The sequence below is a fragment of the Hemiscyllium ocellatum genome, chromosome 34 (assembly GCF_020745735.1).
Source record: "Hemiscyllium ocellatum isolate sHemOce1 chromosome 34, sHemOce1.pat.X.cur, whole genome shotgun sequence".
NCBI classification, from domain to species: Eukaryota; Metazoa; Chordata; class Chondrichthyes; order Orectolobiformes; family Hemiscylliidae; genus Hemiscyllium; species Hemiscyllium ocellatum.
The window spans coordinates 41,489,342-41,508,455 of NC_083434.1; the positions used below are offsets into that span (position 1 = coordinate 41,489,342).

The 19,114-nt window shown below is 39.5% G+C and overlaps 1 protein-coding gene across 2 annotated transcripts in view; it reads left to right on the forward strand.

Moving 5' to 3' along the window:
* pign (phosphatidylinositol glycan anchor biosynthesis, class N) overlaps positions 1-19,114 on the forward strand; it is a 116,365-nt gene that overhangs the window by 49,710 nt on the left and 47,541 nt on the right. For both annotated transcript variants that reach the window (XR_009646901.1, XM_060849792.1), the window contains exons 13-17: positions 8,238-8,316; positions 11,044-11,226; positions 11,515-11,657; positions 13,044-13,140; positions 17,290-17,382. Coding sequence is in view for 1 of the 2 variants with exons in the window: in XM_060849792.1 (XP_060705775.1) it covers positions 8,238-8,316; positions 11,044-11,226; positions 11,515-11,657; positions 13,044-13,140; positions 17,290-17,382 (595 nt within the window). In the remaining variant the exon portion in view is untranslated. The remainder of the gene's footprint in view (positions 1-8,237; positions 8,317-11,043; positions 11,227-11,514; positions 11,658-13,043; positions 13,141-17,289; positions 17,383-19,114) is intronic.

Sequence of the window (19,114 nt, forward strand, 5' to 3'; positions counted from 1 at the left end):
GTGATGTGAATCCTGGAAGTGAAGCCAGTTTTAATAAGGAAGAGCAAAATGTGTCAGTGCAGGTTTGAAGGGCCAAAGGGCTTTTCCTGTGCTGTATTGTTCTTTGTTCTTGTTCTTTGACAAGTTTTAGTTAGTGCCAAACAACTTCCCTTTTCCTAAAAATTAAACTTTGGAAGGATGTTTTGTATTGATTTCAAATTTTAATTATAGTTGGAAAGTTTTAAAAAATACCTTTCTCTAATTTCTTTTTCTTAATACCTCTCTTTTCTTTTTCCTCTTTGTTTTGCTTTTTATACCTTTATTTGACATTGAATTAATTATTTAATTGACACACTGATTTAGACTTATGGGTTTATCTCAAATAAATAGACTGTAAGAAGGCAGCTCACTATCAGTTTCTCAAAGGCAGCTTGGGATGGGCAATAAATGCTGGAGCATCCTGTAGCACCCACATCCTGGAGACTTTTCTTTTAAATTAAGAGATGTTATGACACATCTTTGGAGCAGGTGGAACCTGAACTTTGGTGTCCTGGCTCAGAGACAGGAACATGGTCACAGCAGAGCCCTGCTCCAGAATGATTTATAAAAATGACTTCTGAACTGCTCACTAATGATACCTTAGTTTGATTCACATTTAATTTCCCTTGTTGTGCAGATCCCAGCTCCATTTAAAGGGCACTGCTCCAATATAGCTCTTAACTTTCTAATAAAGCTCCGCTGCAAAGTCTACAAACTGATACTATTCGTTCATTGCTGACAGAAAAGTCCCAGTCCATTATCTTGTTACTTTGTTAAATAATTCTGAAGTATTTCATATAATAAATGTATCTTGCTGCTATATTATCAATGCTTCAGTATTACATTGAGGGAATTTCTTATAGATTTTTCAGACATAACTTTAGTTATGCATTTGGTCTTGATCTTGGAACATAAATTGGGGTTAATTTTATTTTCTGTCTACTGTTCCTTATATCCCAAGAGGATTACACTAAAATGGCTTCCATTTGATTTTCTCTCACATTTATGAATGATTAGTCTTTCATCAACAGATGATTTGATAAACTGTGTCCCATTCTTCTCTGGATCCTCTTGATATCACAACACTATGACTGTGATGTGGTGGTGTAAATGACAGAAATGTCTTTCTTGGCAATTCTGTAAACCAGAGTCACTGAACTGAGAGTTCTGTGTCATGAGACAATTGCAAATCTTGATGCGCTCAGTGGGTGTGAGAACTGACACAGCTGACTCTGTTCAGCAGTATACATACATCACCACTGAAATAATTTTTATTCTTTATGACCCCTGAGCATCATTGACTAGGCAAGCATTTATTGCTCATTCTTAATTGTCCTTGAGAAGGTGGCGACGAGCTGCTTTCACCCATACTTCTATTAAAAAGAGAGTTCTAGGATTATGATCCAGCAATAGTGGAGAATCTGCAGTAGAGTTTCAGTCACGATGGTAATGTTGTACAAAACAACATTAGCATGCTGACTGACTGGTTGAACCAGCTCAGAAAATTTGGCTTTCCTGAAGAGGAAGCAGTTAATTTTGCAGCAGATTGCAAGAGCTACAATCATTATAGTCTGTGCTGCTGTCATTGCTTCTGAGGTTAGAACATATATCTTCCAGATTGCCATCAATAGCAGGAAAGCCAAGTGTCTGCAGCCTTTAGCACTCCATCAAGGTGGAAGGGCCTTATTATTCTATTTGTAAGTGTTGATATTAACTGTTTCCTCTGTTGAGATTGACCCAAGGGGCAGAGGAAATTACTAGAATGGCTCAGAAATGAGTTGTATGCCAAATTGGCCTTTTTAGAGACACAGCTACTCGTATCTATCAATCCATTCTGTCCCAGCAGAGTACTGTAACATGCTATGTTTTGGCACCTGTCTCCTTCATAAATGTATGACATGAAACTACTTGATTGTTGCCAAATTTGCATTGAAGTGTAAACTGAACTTTCCAGAGAGTCTCTATGCTACTGATTGGAATTGAAAACAGGTATGGCACCTTGAAGAAAATCTGCTGACATTTTGTCTCGGTGGAAGCGATATAGATGCAGTTATATTATTTAACAGCTGCTGTACAAATTACAGTTTACAGTTTTTTGAAACTCGCCTTACAGCTGATTAGAGGTAAAACATCCAAACTGTTTCAAGAATATCATATATTTTGTTGTAAAATTTTGCTAACTTAACAGAAATTGCCATTCTCGTTAGGTTTTAAGTCTGATCTAAAATTAGCAAGTTTTTTTGCATGGGATAATTTGCTGCTTCTTCAAGTGCAGCAGACAGAAACTTCAACAGCACTCATTCCCACATTTATGCTGTGCACTGTGACAAGAAACCTTCTCAGTTCACTGAGTGATGGAAATTTTAAATCTACTTAGCACAAAAAAAACATTTGTAGACCATTCAGTCCATAAGGACTGCTGCATCATTCAATACAGTCATGTTGACGTTTGGCTTTAACTCCACTTTTTGTGTGGTTTACATATTCCATAGTTCCCCAAGGTCAAAGGTCTGCCAATTCAAACCTTAATTGTGTTCAATGATGGAGCATCCACAATCTTCTGAGGCAGGGAATTCCAAAGATGGACAATTCTTTAAGGTTGTGAAGTAATTTCTCATCATCTTGCGACTAAATGACCAACCCCCGGTCCTGAGACTGTCCGCTGTGTTCCAGATTTTCCAGCAAGGGAAACGGTTTCTCAGCCTCTATCCGAACAAATCCCTTCACAATTGCTATATGCTCCATTGAAATTGCTTGTCATTCTTTAATTTAGCAAAGGCTTCATCTTGAAAACCAGTCTATGAAATTTGGGTGAAGGGAAACACTTGAAGACATAGACAGAGCGCTTTAGGGTTGGACCTTCAGATGTAAGGACTCAGATAACTGAAGACATAGTCACCTAAATTGGGAATGTATCAGAGGCAGAATGGGAGAGAGTGCAAGTATCTTGGAGAGTTGGTAATCTCATGACCACACCAGCTGTGCTTTTGTAGTAGCCCATGGATTGAAATTGTATCCGTTTGTGTTCAATTTTTTGAAAAAAAAAGAAAGCCGCAAATCTTCAAACTTACCATAGGTGCTAATTTATTTGCAAAACTTTTGCTGTAGTTTTCAAGTAAAACTGATAAAGGTTTTAGCAAGAATATAGATTTATGATAAAGTTATGTGTGGAGATGAAAACAAGGTCAGAGTCTACTACTGTTGTCGGCCTGGTTTGTTTGAAGATTATCTCCAATTGAAGTAGGCAGTTAGCTCACACATGAGAGCCCCATACAATGCATCTGGTTTTTAAATGGAAACAAAAGAGATCAATTCCAGGAGCCAGCCAGACAGATTTCCCTGTGAGGTCTACTGGTGGGCAGGGGTGGAATCTCTTTGGGCTTCCTGGGTTTATCAGAGTTTGGCTGGGTGGGGGAACACCACAGTTTTATCCCCTCTTCCCCAACTCCCTCATTCAAGCCTGCCAGCTTGGCACTCTGCAAAGACCTGAAGTGCTGATTAAATCCCAATCCAGTACTCTGTTGGTAAGTGCATGAGTGCTGCCAGCTTCTGATTGGTCAGTAACTCTGTGAGGTGGGACTTCCTGTCACTGAAGGGACAGAAATTTCTCCTTCAGTCTTTACTGGTCCTTAACTGGCCGTGGACAATCAGTGTTCCCCTCAATGTGCACCCTTCCCTGCCCTTGTGATAGAGGGAGTGGGAAATCCCTATCCACTCTTCTCTCAATATGCCTACTGTTAATTTGTGGTCAAATCACCCTTTTTCTTTCTCACCTGTAGGGATGTTGACCCAGTCTCATTATTGCTCAATCACTTTATACTTGGTGTCATACTAACCAATCACTTTGGACTTTGGCCAAGGCCCATATATTATTCCTAATTGGGATGCAAAAGACTGAACACATTTATTCAAATGAGGTCTGACCAAGGCATTATGTAACTGTAATGATTCTGCCTTACTTATCCAAGGCTTTTGTGATCACTTTTTAGATCAGCAAGCTAGTTTTTAAGATAGTCTGTGCCTAAGCGAAGTAAACTGTCTTGCTCAGGCACTCCCTCCTTTAGCTTTCTGGATCAACTTGTATTTCCATATAAAAGTTTTAAATTAGGAAAGTGCACCTGCAGATTTGTTACACTGAGGACCGCCACCTAATCCCTGCACCCACTCATTTTGTCTGTCCGTATTCTTTTCTAATTTTACTCTATTGTACATGGTTTGTTGTGTCCCCTAGTTGATATCACATGCAAACATAAACATGCTTTCCTCTGTTCCTAAACCCAGTAAGTAAAAATACCTCAAATGAGCTGCCAGAGGAAGTGATGGAGGCCGGTACAACTGCAACATTTAAAAGGCATTTGGATGGGTATATGAATAGGAAGGATTTGGAGGGAAATGGGCTGGGTGCTGGCAGGTGGGACTAGATAGGGTTGGGATATCTGGTGAGCATATAATCAACTGGGGTGTTGTAAAAACTCCTCTGATTGACTAAACGCCTTTTGAGGAAGAAAGCTCAGCTTACATGTTCTGCCCTGTATGTGACTCAAGATCCAAAACAATCTGGCTGAGTCTTACCTGTCCCTTAAAAATTGAGCTAGTAAACTATTCAGTTCAGGACAATTCAGTATAAGCCTTAAACACTGATCTCAACAATAGTGCCTACGTTTCAGGAATGACCTTTTAAAATAAAGACTCCTTCTATTTCATCTCTATCCTACCTTCTACCCAGTTCTTGTGCAATTTCATGTGTCTCAATTTTTACATAGTAATGCCTCCTTTCATAGGATGCCTGTAGTGTGGCCATTCAGACCATTGAGTTTGCACCCACTCTCAGAAGAACACCCCACCCAGACCCACTCCCCCCTTACCCTCCATCTCCCACGGCTAATCCCTCTAACCTGTACATGCTAGATGCTATGGGCAATTAGCACAGCCAGTCCACCTAATCTGCACATTTTTGGACTGTGGGAAGAAACTGGAGCACCTGAAGGAAACCGTGTAGACACTGGAGAAACGTGCAAACTCCACACTCCACACAGTCACCTGCATATGGAACCGAAACCGGTCCCCAGTCCCTGGCACTGTGAGGCAGCAATGCTAGCCACTGAGCCACTGTGCTGCTATGTGTATCAAATGTCATCTGAAAAGCCATGTAAATTATATCGATCTTTCTCTGTGCACATATGGCAAGAGCTCTGCTATGTTAGACATGACCTATTTTTCATGCCTTGCTGATTCTTTTGAATCAATTTATATTTTCCAAATTTGGCGATGGTCTTTTACAGTTTTTCAACTACTGGTATTAGAAGCAGTCCTGTGTGTCTTTTTTTTACATATTTTTATAAGGGTATGATTTTTGCTGTTGTCTAGTCTGCAGTGATCTTTTTCTTGAATCAAGCGTACAAAAAGCCCGTCGAGCCTGCTCTACCATTTAATACGATTTAGGCTGATCTTGGGCTTCAACGGACTTTCTTGCCACTCTCCGTGTCCTTCAGTCCCCTGAGAGATCAAAGGTCTGTCAATCTTTGCTTTAAATTTATTCAACAATGGAGATGATGCAGTCCTCTGGGCTAGAGAAACCTAAAGGTTTGCACTCATTTCAGTTATTACTACACATCCTGCAGGCTGCAATGATTAACCTTTCAACCTAAGACTTTGCCACCGTGTTTTACATTCATAATTTGGAGTATTGGAAATTTATAGCTAATCCATTCCCAATTTTCCTAAAATAAAAACAAAGAACTATTGACGCTGGAATGCTGAAACAAAAACTGAACTTGCTGGAGAAACACAATGTTTGACAACATCTGTAGAGAGAAGAACAGAGTTAACATTTTGGGACCAATGACCCTTCATTAAAACTGACTCATTTGGCCATAATTTAAGGGGATGCATTGACACGGGGCTAGTAATTCAGAATACTCTGGGGACATTGGTTCAAATTTTTTCATAGTTGCTGATTGATTAATAAATCTCATCCCAGTGATCGTAAACATGAAACTATCAGCAATTGTTGTAAAAACCCATCTCATTCACTAATGTCCTCCGTTCAGGGAGTCTGCCATCTGGTAAAAAATGAGGTCTGCAGATGCTGGAGATCACAGCTGAAAATGTGTTGCTGGTTAAAGCACAGCAGGTTAGGCAGCATCCAAGGAACAGGAAATTCGACATTTCGGGCACAAGCCCTTCATTAGGAATTGAGGGGTTGTGCCTGAAACGTCGAATTTCCTGTTCCTTGGATGCTGCCGAGTCTGCCATCTGACCTGATTTGGCTATAGGTGACTCTAGCCAGGCAGCAATGTGGTTGACTCCTAACTACTCTTGAATTAAGTCAAAAATCACATGATACCAGGTTATAGTTCAAGTTTATTTGAAAACACAAACTTTTGGAGCCCTCACTCAAGGAGCAATGCTGCAAAAGCTTATGTTTTCAAATAAACTTGTTGGACTTTAACCTGGTGTTGTGTGATTTTTGACCTTGTCCAACCCTGTCCAGCACCTTCACATCATGGCCTTCTAAATTTCTTCCTGGTCAAGGAAACCACTTAGTTTAGGAGCAATTAGGTGTAGACGATAAAGGTGTCAGTCTTGCCAGCAGTGCCTACATTCTGTGAAAGAATGAAGTAATAGATTGGGGAAGCATACTCAGGGTTTGGTTGATTAAATGCTTTATATTTTATTATTTTATTGGGGGAGCAGATAGCACCAGCATACCATTTTGTTGAAGCAGGGTGGGTTCCATGTATGCTACTGACCATTTTCTGAATGCGTTATCCATGGTTCAGTTGGTAGCATTCTTGGCTATGGATCAGAAGGTTATACGTTCCAAACCTGTTGCAGATTCTTGAGCTCAAATACCTGGGTGTGGGCGGCACGGTGGCACAGTGGTTAGCACTGCTGCCTCACAGCGCCTGTAGACCCGGGTTCAATTCCCGCCTCAGGCGACTGACTGTGTGGAGTTTGCACGTTCTCCCCGTGTCTGCGTGGGTTTCCTCCGGGTGCTCCGGTTTCCTCCCACAGTCCCAAGATGTGCGGGTCAGGTGAATTGGCCAAGCTAAATTGCCCGTTGTGTTAGGTAAGGGGTAAATGTAGGGGTATGGGTGGGTTGCGCTTCGGCGGGTCGGTGTGGACTTGTTGGGCCGAAGGGCCTGTTTCCACACTGTAAGTCTAATCTAAAAAAAAACCTAGTGCAGGCCTAGGAAGTGCTGCATTGTTGGATGTGTTCAAACCACAGCCTTGTCTCTTCTGTAAAAGACCCAGTGGCATGATTTCAAAGAGAAGGGAAACTATTTCTGTTGTTATCGTCAATATTTATCAATCAAAATCAAATTACTACTTGTGCCAGCTTGCAATGTTGGTTGGTGTATCCTGAGTTCATAAAAGGTGTTGTATGGATACAAGTCTTTTTTTTTTAAACTTTTTCTTCAACACTGGTCGCTATATAGTCTTATAGGTTAAAGTTCGCTGCTGCTGATATTTTTTGTTCTTTTAACTCATTAATGTTCTGCCAATAATTCAAGGGAAGTGATCTCTCATTACATTTCTCCATCTGTCTCAACATCAAATGACACTCTTCCATTTAGGTTTCCACTTGGTGAAGGCAGGTCTTCAAATTTCATCAAGTTTCTAAATGCATCACAAAACTAGGAGAGTAATCATCTTTTTGCTCTTATTAAGCTCTATTTCTTTTTGGTAAACTCGTTGATCAATATGTCAGAAACTCATTTAAAAGTCCTCGAGAACGACCTGTTATTTATTATGTCACATTAACAACATTGCCATACAGTTGCACTGCCTTCAGAATATTGCAACCATATCCATTTTTATTATATAATGATTTGGAATGGTCAGCTGGTGCGACTCTTGGATGCTGCCTGAACTGCTGTGCTCTTCCAGCACCACTAATCCAGTGACTAAATATATGCAATCCCTGTATAAATGTATCAGTCCTGTTTGGGGGCATTGATCTGATCTGGTTCAGATGGTTAACCAGATTAAGGAAATTATATTATATATTTTTCTTGTGAGTTTCAATTATAACTAGTTATACATGTGCTTTCCCTTTTACTGAAATAATAAAATCTAGTTATATATAATCTTGTTTGCCTCCCTGATTGTATCTTGCTCTTGAAATTGGAACAAATCAATGGCCAATTTGTGTCAGTGAACATTTGCAGTTGTTTGGGGATTCAGAGTTTTGAATATTTATTTTATTTTGTTAGGCCTCTTCCCCTTTCCAAAGGGCAGGACATGCTTCGCACAGCCCGGTTATATATTCAACAGCACCAGTACAATGAAGCAGTAAGTATTACATTGAAAGTGCAATTATTTACATGAAGAAATTAATTAATTTCATTTTATGCACTTTTTAAACAAACGTATGCTGTTGATTTATTCTTTTAACCTAAAATTAAAGTGTATTTTTTAAATTTATTACTCTTTTCTGGAAATAAATATTTATATTGTCTTCTGTCGATGAAGTATGACGTGCAGCTGTTCAGTGGACTATACTGTATCTTGGGAGACCTGTACTTCAAAGAAAAAAATTATATTTTATCCTTAACTTTTTTGAGAAAAAAATTAATGTTCTGGTAAATAGCCTTCCATGCTTCTGTTCTTTTTTATTTTTTCACATGAAATAAGCTACTATGGAAACTGACTGCCATAGAGACAGTTTTGTGAAAAGCTTAATAAAGTAAAATTTCATTTTTTGTATTGATTTTGCAAGCATCCCCCATGCTATTGTGCATGCTTTAAATGATGGATCTGGATTTTACAGTGCCCCATTATGAAATAGAAGGTGGGATGCTTGTACAGTTTTTACCTGCACAGGCTTAACCTGGTGCTCATGTTCCGAGGAGTGGGGAAGCTGGACAGATTACCCACCCTTGGTTCTGTGGAGACCCTTAATTTGTAATTTAACAGCCATACAAGTGCCTTATCCCACAAGTGTGATTTTATCCACAGCAGAAGAAGGCCCAGGCCTGACAGGTAGCATGATAGCTTGTACTGTGTAATCTGGTATTAGGGAAGCTAGGATGGATGGGGCAGAGGAGAAAAATGTCTTTTGGTTGTTCCCTGTATCATACAAATGTAAAAATTGGGAGCATGAGTACGCCACTCATCCCTTGATCTCTCTCTGCTATTTAGTAAGATTATGGCTCATCTGATTACTCCATATTTAATTTATCCCTAATAATTTTTCACTCCCTTCCTAATCAAGAATCTGTGTACCTCTGTATTAAAAATATTCAGAGGCTCTGTTTCTGGTACCTTTTCAAGAATAGAGTTCAATCCTCATCCCTGCTTTGAATGGATGACCCTTAATTTTTAAACAGTGATCCCTAATTCAAGATTCCACCACAAGAGGAAGCATCCTTTTAGTATTTACTCTGTCAAGACTCCTTTGGAATATGATGTGCTTCAATCAATTCCCCTTTTAATCTTCTAAACACCAGGGAACACAAGCCTACTCTGTTCGACATTTCCTCATCTGACAACCTCCCAATTCCAGGAATTAGTTTCATCAACAATTCTAGCAAAGATACAGTCTCTCAAAGCTGATCCCTTTTGTTCCCCTCAGTCCTGAATTTTTTTCAGTCCAGCCCCGATTAGCTCTTTTACCTTAGGGAATGGCCATAAACCTGGCACTGCTACAGAATGTAGAGTTGAGAGCCAGTAGCTCTCTCAAGTGAGATTGACAGGGGGGTGGGAATGGGTAAGAAGCCCCAAACTGGATGAGTCAATGACCCTTCATGAGAAGGCTCTTGGTCAACATTCCAGCTGGAGGGAATACTGCTTCCAGTAAAGTCCAGCACATGGTTTCAATTCCCATGGAAAAACTAATCCTCTCACTATCTGACTTCCCCATTTACTGTCTGAAGAGCACCAGAATAAATGAAGACATTACAGTTGGAACAATTTTTCTTTTATTCATTCATGAGCTTTGAAAGTCCATAATTATCCAGAAGGCAGTTAAGAGTCAACCACAGTGCTGTGAGTTTGGAGTCTCATGTAGGCCAACCCAGGTAAGCATATTAGTGAACCACTAACAATCAACAATGGTTTCATGGTTATCGTGAGACTCTTAATTCCAGACTCTTATTGAATTCAAGTTCCACTACCTGCCATAGTGAGATTCAAAGCTGAGTCCTGAGAACATTAACAAGGTTTCTAGATTAGTAGTCTTGCAATAATACCACAAAGCTTTCCCTTCAAGTAATTATGGACCTAGGCTGGTCACGGAGACAAAAGTCCAGCACAGGGACCTGGAGAAAGGAGGAGGTCATTCAGCTTCCTCCAAGCCTGGTCCACTATCCGATATTATCTCAACTTATTTATCTTTCTTAATAGTTTACAAAAGACGAATCTCAAGTTTATTCAAATTTTTTAAAAATAAATGATCCTCAGCAGCTTCTTGTGGGAAAGAGTTCCAGTTTTCAATTACTGTATTTGTGTGAAGAAATTGTTTGGAAATGCTGATATAACATTCTAAAACTATCAGTAAAAGTGACAATCTAGCTATCAAGTTCTCCTAAATTCCTGACTGGTTCACAGATTAATTTAAAGAGAGGTCCCATCCTTACTCAATATGGAGTTTTACCTGACTTCAGTGCCATGCAACTGTGGTATTATCATCATTTTATTGCTTTAAGAAATCATATGCATATCATTAATTAATTATGTAAAGCAAATTTCTGTTAAGAACGGCCACAACAAAATATGTTCAGTCTCAATCTATACCGTATCATTATGCCAATACTGGTATGGTAGCCAAAAGATTTTTTAAAAAGTTGCACTACATTCTTTCGAATATTATTTGCATCTGTTCATTGCATTGAAACAAGACAATTTTGGCCATAAGGTCTAAGCTATTTCACTTTATTACTGTACACCACATTGAAACTGATAGTAGATATTCATTGACATGAAAATTCTACTGGATTAACATACATCCTGATAATCCTGCCTAAGGGCAATGTCTTTTGTTTATAAAATAATTTCCATTGATCACATTTTATCTCACAGATTAATCTTTGCAAGTCATTAATAAACCTTGCCCTGGAAGGACTATCTTACTATCACACATATGATCGAGTCTTCTTGGGAATCAGTGTAGTGCTGGGATTTGTGGGCTGGACAACTTACGCTTTTGTGTTGATTGCCAAACACCACACAAAACTCAACAAGCCAATTTGCCAGCTAGACAAGGTAGGTGGAAAGGGCCCAATAAAGTATCAAAAATACCTATCCTTAGCAATAATTTTAGAAAGCTTTAACAAATAAAAGAAAATCTAGTTGTATCTTGTAAAATTGTTTTTATAATTTGAAGCCTATTAAAATGTCTCATAACAGTTAAAAGTTTGGCAGTTTGAAATCACTAAAAGTGATTATTGCCACTGCTTCCTCGACATGTTTCAGTCTGAATTATTTGTGTAATTTCAGAGGCAGCTATTCTACCTCACTGCAAATCTATGTTGTATTTCATGTACTTCACAGCTATCCTCTAGCGATCACCTTCCTGCAATATTCATTGGGGCTGGTGTGGTGATAACGCTATTGCTGCTGATTCAGAGCTGTCCATGGACCTATTACATTTATTGCCTGCTGCCAGTCCCAGTGTGGTACGCAGTAATAAAGGAGTAAGTGGGAAATAATTTAGATCTGATTGTTGTATTTCTTAGGCTTCATAGCAGTGAAAAGCTGCCAAACAATTATGACGAAGAATGTGAACAGACTTTTTTTCCATCTTTATTGTTGTCTTTATTTTTCTTTTTGTTTATTTGCTAGTTGGCAGTCTTGCATGTTGATAGCATATCACTACTGCTGCTGCGCTGACAACACATTTTGTTGTGGCTGTTTTTTTTTCACTCAAAATTCAATTGCAAAAATGTGCGTAGATATTTTTCATTATGGAAACAAGATAAACTGAGGTCCGTGTTATATGGAGATGACATAGCTTTGCAATGTGCAGTTATAATTTACATCCTTCAGTATGGTATCCTGCTTAAAAACTGAAATTATTTACAGTTTTATATATTTAAGAGAGAATTTCAGCATTTTATTAATTTTAGAATTAGGCAAAAAGCTTTAATTAGCTCATGGTTCTTTATTCCAAACTAAAGGCTACCAGACCTTGTGGGCGGCACGGTGGCACAGTGGTTAGCACTGCTGCCTCATAGCGCCTGTAGACCCGGGTTCAATTCCCGACTCAGGCGACTGACTGTGTGGAGTTTGCACGTTCTCCCCGTGTCTGCGTGGGTTTCCTCCGGGTGCTCCGGTTTCCTCCCACAGTCACAAAGATGTGCGGGTCAGGTGAATTGGCCATGCTAAATTGCCCGTAGTGGTAGGTAAGGGGTAAATGTAGGGGTATGGGTGGGTTGCGCTTCGGCGGGTCGGTGTGGACTTGTTGGGCCGAAGGGCCTGTTTCCACACTGTAAGTCTAATCAGACCATTCATTATATGTCTGAGCATTAAGGCAAAAAGAGTTAAATAATAATATTCAAGCTATGAAAGTGGAAAATGCTGCTCCAGTTTGATTGAATTATTTACCGCAAAGACTTTTAACTTCTAAGAACCTGAAAGTTCTGAAATAGTAATTGGTTGTTTAGGACATGGAATTGCTTAAAAATTGATTATAATAGTAGATTTACCTCACCTGTCCCAACAGCAGGGGAGGGCAATAAATTTTCACAGCACTGCTTCACAGTGGTGCTATGTAGATTATATCCAGTGGTCAGAGGCAGACAGTGGCTCTGACCATTCCCTTTGTGGCCTGTGCAAGTCTCCTAACTAAATCCTGCTGCATGGAAAATCCAAATTCAAACTATTAGTGCTAATTGATGGTACTTCTGACTTGTGTATTTCTAGCAAATGCTGTTCATGTATCCGATGTTCTAACTTTCATCTTAAGAATTTTGATTTCTGATTGTTTTTTGTAAATGTTATTTGTGAATTGGAAATTAAATAGACATTCAATGACCTTCTTGAACCAAAATAATAACCTATTGCTTTGATTTGTTTAACAGGTTTACAATTATTCAAAATGTAATCAATTTAGTTTTAACTCATCCTTCAAAATCCATGGGCTGTTTAATACTTTTTATCCTGGGTATTGAAACAATGGTAAGTAGCATAAACTACTTTGCTAACATTGTTTGCTTATCTATGGATGAAACTCTTTTTCATCACCAAAGGAAATGTCCTCATGCTTTGGAACTCAACTTTGATAGATATGAGTTCTGAGCATAATATGATCAATGACTTGTGATGGTCTTTCACATGAGGTAGAGATCTGAGGATAAGTACACTTACATTTAAAACTACCAAAGAGAGAGCTGATTGGAGATATTTCAGAGCAAACTAGATAAATATTTTAAGTAAAAATAATTTGAAGGTTATATTGATAGAGTTAGATCAGAAAGGATGAACAATAGAGTTAGATGAGGAAAAATCAGATGGAACATAAATGGCAGAGTGCACAGATTGGGCTGAGTAGCCTGTTTCTGTGCTGTCTCTTCTATTTAATAGTAGAATGGTTTGGGATTTTTTTGTGTGGAATTTAAAAGCATTGGCTCAGACATTTACTCAAGTGGGAAAGAGATTGGACAGGGAAAATTTCCCAATGCAAAACCTGAAAAGTTAGGTTTCCCAAGCATCCTGTAGATATTAACTGTAGGATGTTTTTAAAACCCTTTAAACGGGTTTTCTGCCAAAAAATCCACCAGCTATCACCCTGCCTGATAGGAAGGCAGTTGGGTGGAGTGAATGCTTTTTTTTATAATAGATATTTTTATTGGGAATTTAACATTTTGTCAAATTTACAAAAATAAGCAGAATTTTCAAGCACAAACATTAATATAAAAATAGATCTTAAATATATAATCATCAAAATTCAACTAATCCATAATCATCCAGAGTGTATAGTTGAGTCGCTTACATCCTTCAAATAAGAGAAAATGTTCTCTAATACACTCATAACAGTATGATAAAAAGGAAGCTATTTCCAAACAATAAGAACAAACAAAAAAAAATTAAACATGTTTGAATGGAGATCTTCCCCCTTGTTCTCAGGGGGCCTTACTACCTTTCCAACGTTCCACCATATCCTCTCCCAAACAGTGTCCCACCCTCGACCCGGGCGCTCCTTAATAGGATTTAGATATAATACCGAGCTAGAGTTAACAGCGAGCGCCGCACCCCTACCCCTCCCCACCCATACCTGAGTATATCTAATAGCATCAATGCCACGTACAAACACACATAACTATAAAATTACAACTCCAACAGATTACAGTTAAGTATAATAACATAGCAAGGAAGACAACCCCGCTCCCAGAGGCAAAAGTAAAGTAGAATAAAGTTTCCATTTCTCCCCACGAAGTGTGGGAGAGGCAAGCCAACATAAATTGTCTCTTACGATTTATTTAACCGAGTCTAAAAGTTTCTTAGCCTCTTCCGATGATCTAAAATTATACTCGGATCCTTCGTGGGTAAAGCATAACGTCGCTGGGTAGCGTAAGGTGTATTGAATATCTAAGTCCCTTAAACATTTCTTTACCTCATCAAACGCCTTCCTTCTTCGTGCCAAAGCCGGGGAGAAGTCCTGAAATAACATAATCTTGGATCCTTCATGAATCATAGCTTTAGGATCCTTTCCAAGCTTTCTGGAGGCATCCAGGAGTATCTGCCTCTCCCTATAACTCTGCAGCCGGAACAGGACCGGGCGTGGGCGCTGGTTTGGGCCAGATCCGCGTGCTGCGACCCGGTAGGCCCACTCCACCCTTACCCGGTCGGCCCACTCCACCCTTACCCGGTCAGTTTCAGCCCCCAGGTTTAAAAGCTGGGGCAGCCATCGCTCCAGAAATGCTGCTAACTTTCCTTTCCCTTCTTGCTCTTGAAGGCCCAGCAACCGAATATTCTTTCTCCTATTTCTGTTGTCAATATCATCCATGTAGATTTCAAAGGCCCTGACTCTCTGCTCCAGAGCTCGCACCTGTTCTGCAGCTGTTTGAGCTGCAGCCTCGGAGGTCGTGGCCTTTAGTTCTGCCCCCTCCACTCGGCCCTGCAATTCTCCGATAGAGTGATTCTGTTTCTGCAGCTTTTCTTCGAATGCATTCCATCTCTGTCGGGATTCTGCGATGAAATTGACGAGTGTCGTTTCCAACCTGGCAATCATCTCTTCAAGGCCTGTTTTTACATCAGCTGCAGCCGGAGGAGAGGAGGGTGGGGGAGGGGTCTTTGTTTTCTGAGAGCTGCGGGGTCCCTTTGATTTACTCATTATCCACTCAGTATTAGACTATTTAAATATAATATTCAGCAGCTAATTAAGATTAAAGAAATTTTTTGGGTGGTTTGGCAAGTGTGGTGGGGGCAGGAAACCCACTTTACCCAGGTTTTGGGAAGGGCTCTGTAGACTCAGACTTGCTGAGTCGCCGCCATCTTGGATCTCCGGGTGGAGTGAATGCTAGTCGGTCTGAAATCCTGATTTGGGGAGGACAGCAAGCTGTGGGAGTAGGAGCAAGATAATGTCAAGGTCCAACAACATGAAGGTTAGCTTGTCAGCCCTGAGGGATGTACTCCTCTTCCTCCTAGCCCACAATCAATGCTATGAAGTCATTAACCTCATGGTTCTAGTCTTTCTTGCTATCTTTCAGTTGTATGTTAGTTCTATGTATTAAACTAAAATCTAATTAAAATGGAATCATGCATTCTTCTCTAAAGATCTATTTCCACTAGGTCTTCTGAGAGAAGACTGGCAACTCGAGCCCCACCCGGCCTCCAGTCAAACCAGAAATAGATAATTGGGTTTGCTTTTGAAATTTTTGCAAGTTTTATCTTCCCCATCGCCACTCACTAGTCTTCATGGACTAAGATGTTCATGTCAAGAAAAAGAATCCTTTATTCTGTACTTTAACCCATGTTATGCTGACCTGGAAGAGTTGAGTGGTGATGACCGGGATAAACAGTGGAAAAGTACTCCATTCCTTGTTATTTGAGACTCCTCACAAAATATGGATGAAGGAGGCACTTTGGTTCAGTCAGAATCATCCTGAGTGAAGAGCAGGAAAGAACATGGCCAACATTGCTACAATCAGCTTCTTAAATGATGTAGTATGCCCATTGGCAAAAGCGATTCAGGGGTCCATGGGTCAGATTGTAAGATTTCTGCCTATTTTGTGTGAAAACAGTCTTGGTGAGTTACATTGAGTCAGATTTACCTCAAAGCATTAGATTCACATAGCAGCCAAGCACTGAGGTGTGTAGCATTTGGATGGACTAGTTTGATAAATGGTTTATTTCACCTGCCCTATAACTTGAGGTATTGAGAATGAATTCAGGTTTTCAAACGATCAATAATTGTTATATTCAAATAACCCTCTCCAGGATACTGTGAACAAATGTCTGATAATCCTCACCCCAGTGTCCCCTCCGATCAGCTCTTTGACATCACAGTCCTTATGTATGGATCAGCAGGCAAGGTAGAATGGCTAATAGCATAAATGATACAGGCTGTGATGATACTAAGAGTTTATTCACAACATTTTTACATATTTACCTACCTAAGGAAGTTAATGGGGCATTCAGTGAAGAGGATTAAATAAAGGCAATAGCCATTTGTATGCCTGGGTCAAAATCTTGGAAATCTCTCCCCAATAGTTCTGTGGGAGTAACTTCATCACATGGACTATAGGGATCATGCAGAGCTTACCATCATCAACTCAAGGGCAATAGGGAAAGGCAATAAATGCTGGCCTTGCAGCGATGCCCACATCCCATGAATGAATAAAAGACAAACCTTCATTATCTTTCATAATCTTTCCCACTTGAACTAAGGTACTTTTTGTAAATTATGTTCTGTCTGAGCTACAGTTGAAATGTTCTATGTAGTACATCACTTAAGCTATAAAGTACCCTTCTGATGGATTTCGTGTATCATGCTTGAGTAAAATTACACATAATTGTGCACATCCATCTTGAATATTGTTGCAGTTTTAGAACATTTAATTAGAAATAATTAACGCCCGTCCTGATGTGCCTCTGTAAGAGTAACCTATTGACATTTAGCAGGTGCTAGTATCTCTTAACCATTTACGTTCCATTGCAAGAAGCAGACATGCAACTAGTAGTATTAAATTCTGAGTATTGGTAAATCATGCATTGTGCCACTGCAATATGTTTTCATTTCGCTCATCTGTGCTTTGTTTAATAGTTTTTCTGAGTTTATATCTCTTTTGCATCTGTATTTGATGGTAGGATGTTTATTGTTTTTAGATTGCAAGTTTTTTCTACCGGCAAGTCCTCACGTTTGGGCTAGTATCGTTTGCCATTTGGCCAGTGCATTCAAAGCTGTTGCGGCAGAACAAGGTGCCCATCTTAGTTCACACATCTAATATATATCCTTAAATGAAAACGTGTTTCTTTTTGAAATGTATTTCAGTTACACTATCTATATGCATATATTTATCTAAGCCTAAATCATACTTCCACTCAGCAGTACAGAGCTTGTATATTCCTGAAAAGAGAGCGATGTTGTCGAAGCTTTTCAATTTGCACTCATCAGGGCAAGTGCTAGAGTGCCAAATTTCACATGATCACAACAACCTGTAGTATAATAAAGGGTGAGGTGATGGCTTAATGGTATTATCACTGGACTGTTCTGGGGCCCTAGGTTCGAATCCCACCGTGGTGGAATTTGAATTCAAAACAAATCTGAAATTAAGAGTCTAATGATGACCATGAATTCATTGTTGATTGTTGGAAAACCCATCTGGTTCACTAATGTCCTTTAGAGAAGGAAACTGCTATCCTTACCTGATCTGGCCTACATTTGATCTTAACTGTCCTCTGGGCAATTAGGGATGGGCAAAAATGCTGGCCAGACTAGTGACATCCTCATTCCATGAATGAATGAAAAAAAACCCAAGATCTGCACATACTGGAAATCATTTAAAAAGCAGTAATTGCTGGAGAATCTCAATAGGTCTGGTAGGATCTGTGAAGAGAACGCAGTTAACATTTCTTGTCCAGTGATTAGTCATGAGAACGTGTATTGCAATGTTGATTACCCTAAAAATCATACCAAGATATTCATTGGGAAACTTACAAATATTAGCTGTATGTTTTAACAAGAATTAAAACAAAATGGAGAATGCTGAAAATCTGATGTTCCATCGGATGTCCTGGAAATGTGTAGCAGGTCAATTGGCATCAATAGATTGGCATTTCATGTTTGACTCACTGAATTAACTTTATTTCTTGAGAAAGTTTTGCAAGCCTGTTGAGCATTCCAAATATTTCCTGTTTCTGTCTTTGTGTTTCTTTCTATAGAATGAACTGAATACTAATGGCTTTATCAACGATAAATCACAAATATACAGACTGGTGAAATGTGGGTGTCTCTTTGTGTTTGAAATGTTCTTGTGATCAATGTTTCATATGTTCACCATAGGAGATCTTGTGGTGTAATGGTTACCCTCCTTGCATCTGAACCAGGTCCTCCAGGTTCAAGTTCCATCCCACGCATGATGACCATAGAAAGTGCATTTGTAATGTGTCAAACCAGATTGATTGTCAACTTACACATCCTTCCAATATACCTGTGGTAGGTGGTAAGGACAGTCTCCTGGTTGGCCATGTTTGATGGCTTCACACTACTTATCTGCTTCAGGAGAAGCCAGCTACATAGAGAGAAAAAAAATTAAGCATGTGCTATGTTATCTTATGCAGCTCTAAATCTGGGAAGTCTTCCATGTCAGTGTTATCTGGAGAAGATCAGACCCTGAAAGCTCTCTTTGATATTACCAGCACTTTCTGTTTATATTTCAGATCTCCACTACTTGCAATTTGTTTTTTTAATCCATTTAAACATGATGTACTACAAACACACTTTGTGTTTGGGTAATAGATTCCCCACAGTGTGGAAATAGGTCCTTCAGCCCAACAAGTCCACACCGACCCTCCGAAAAGCAACCCACTCCGACTCATTCCCTTACATTTACCACTGCACCTAACACTTGGTCAGTTCACCTAACCTGCATATCTTTAGATTGTGGGAGGAAACCGGAAACCCACGCAAACACAGGGAGAATGTGCAACC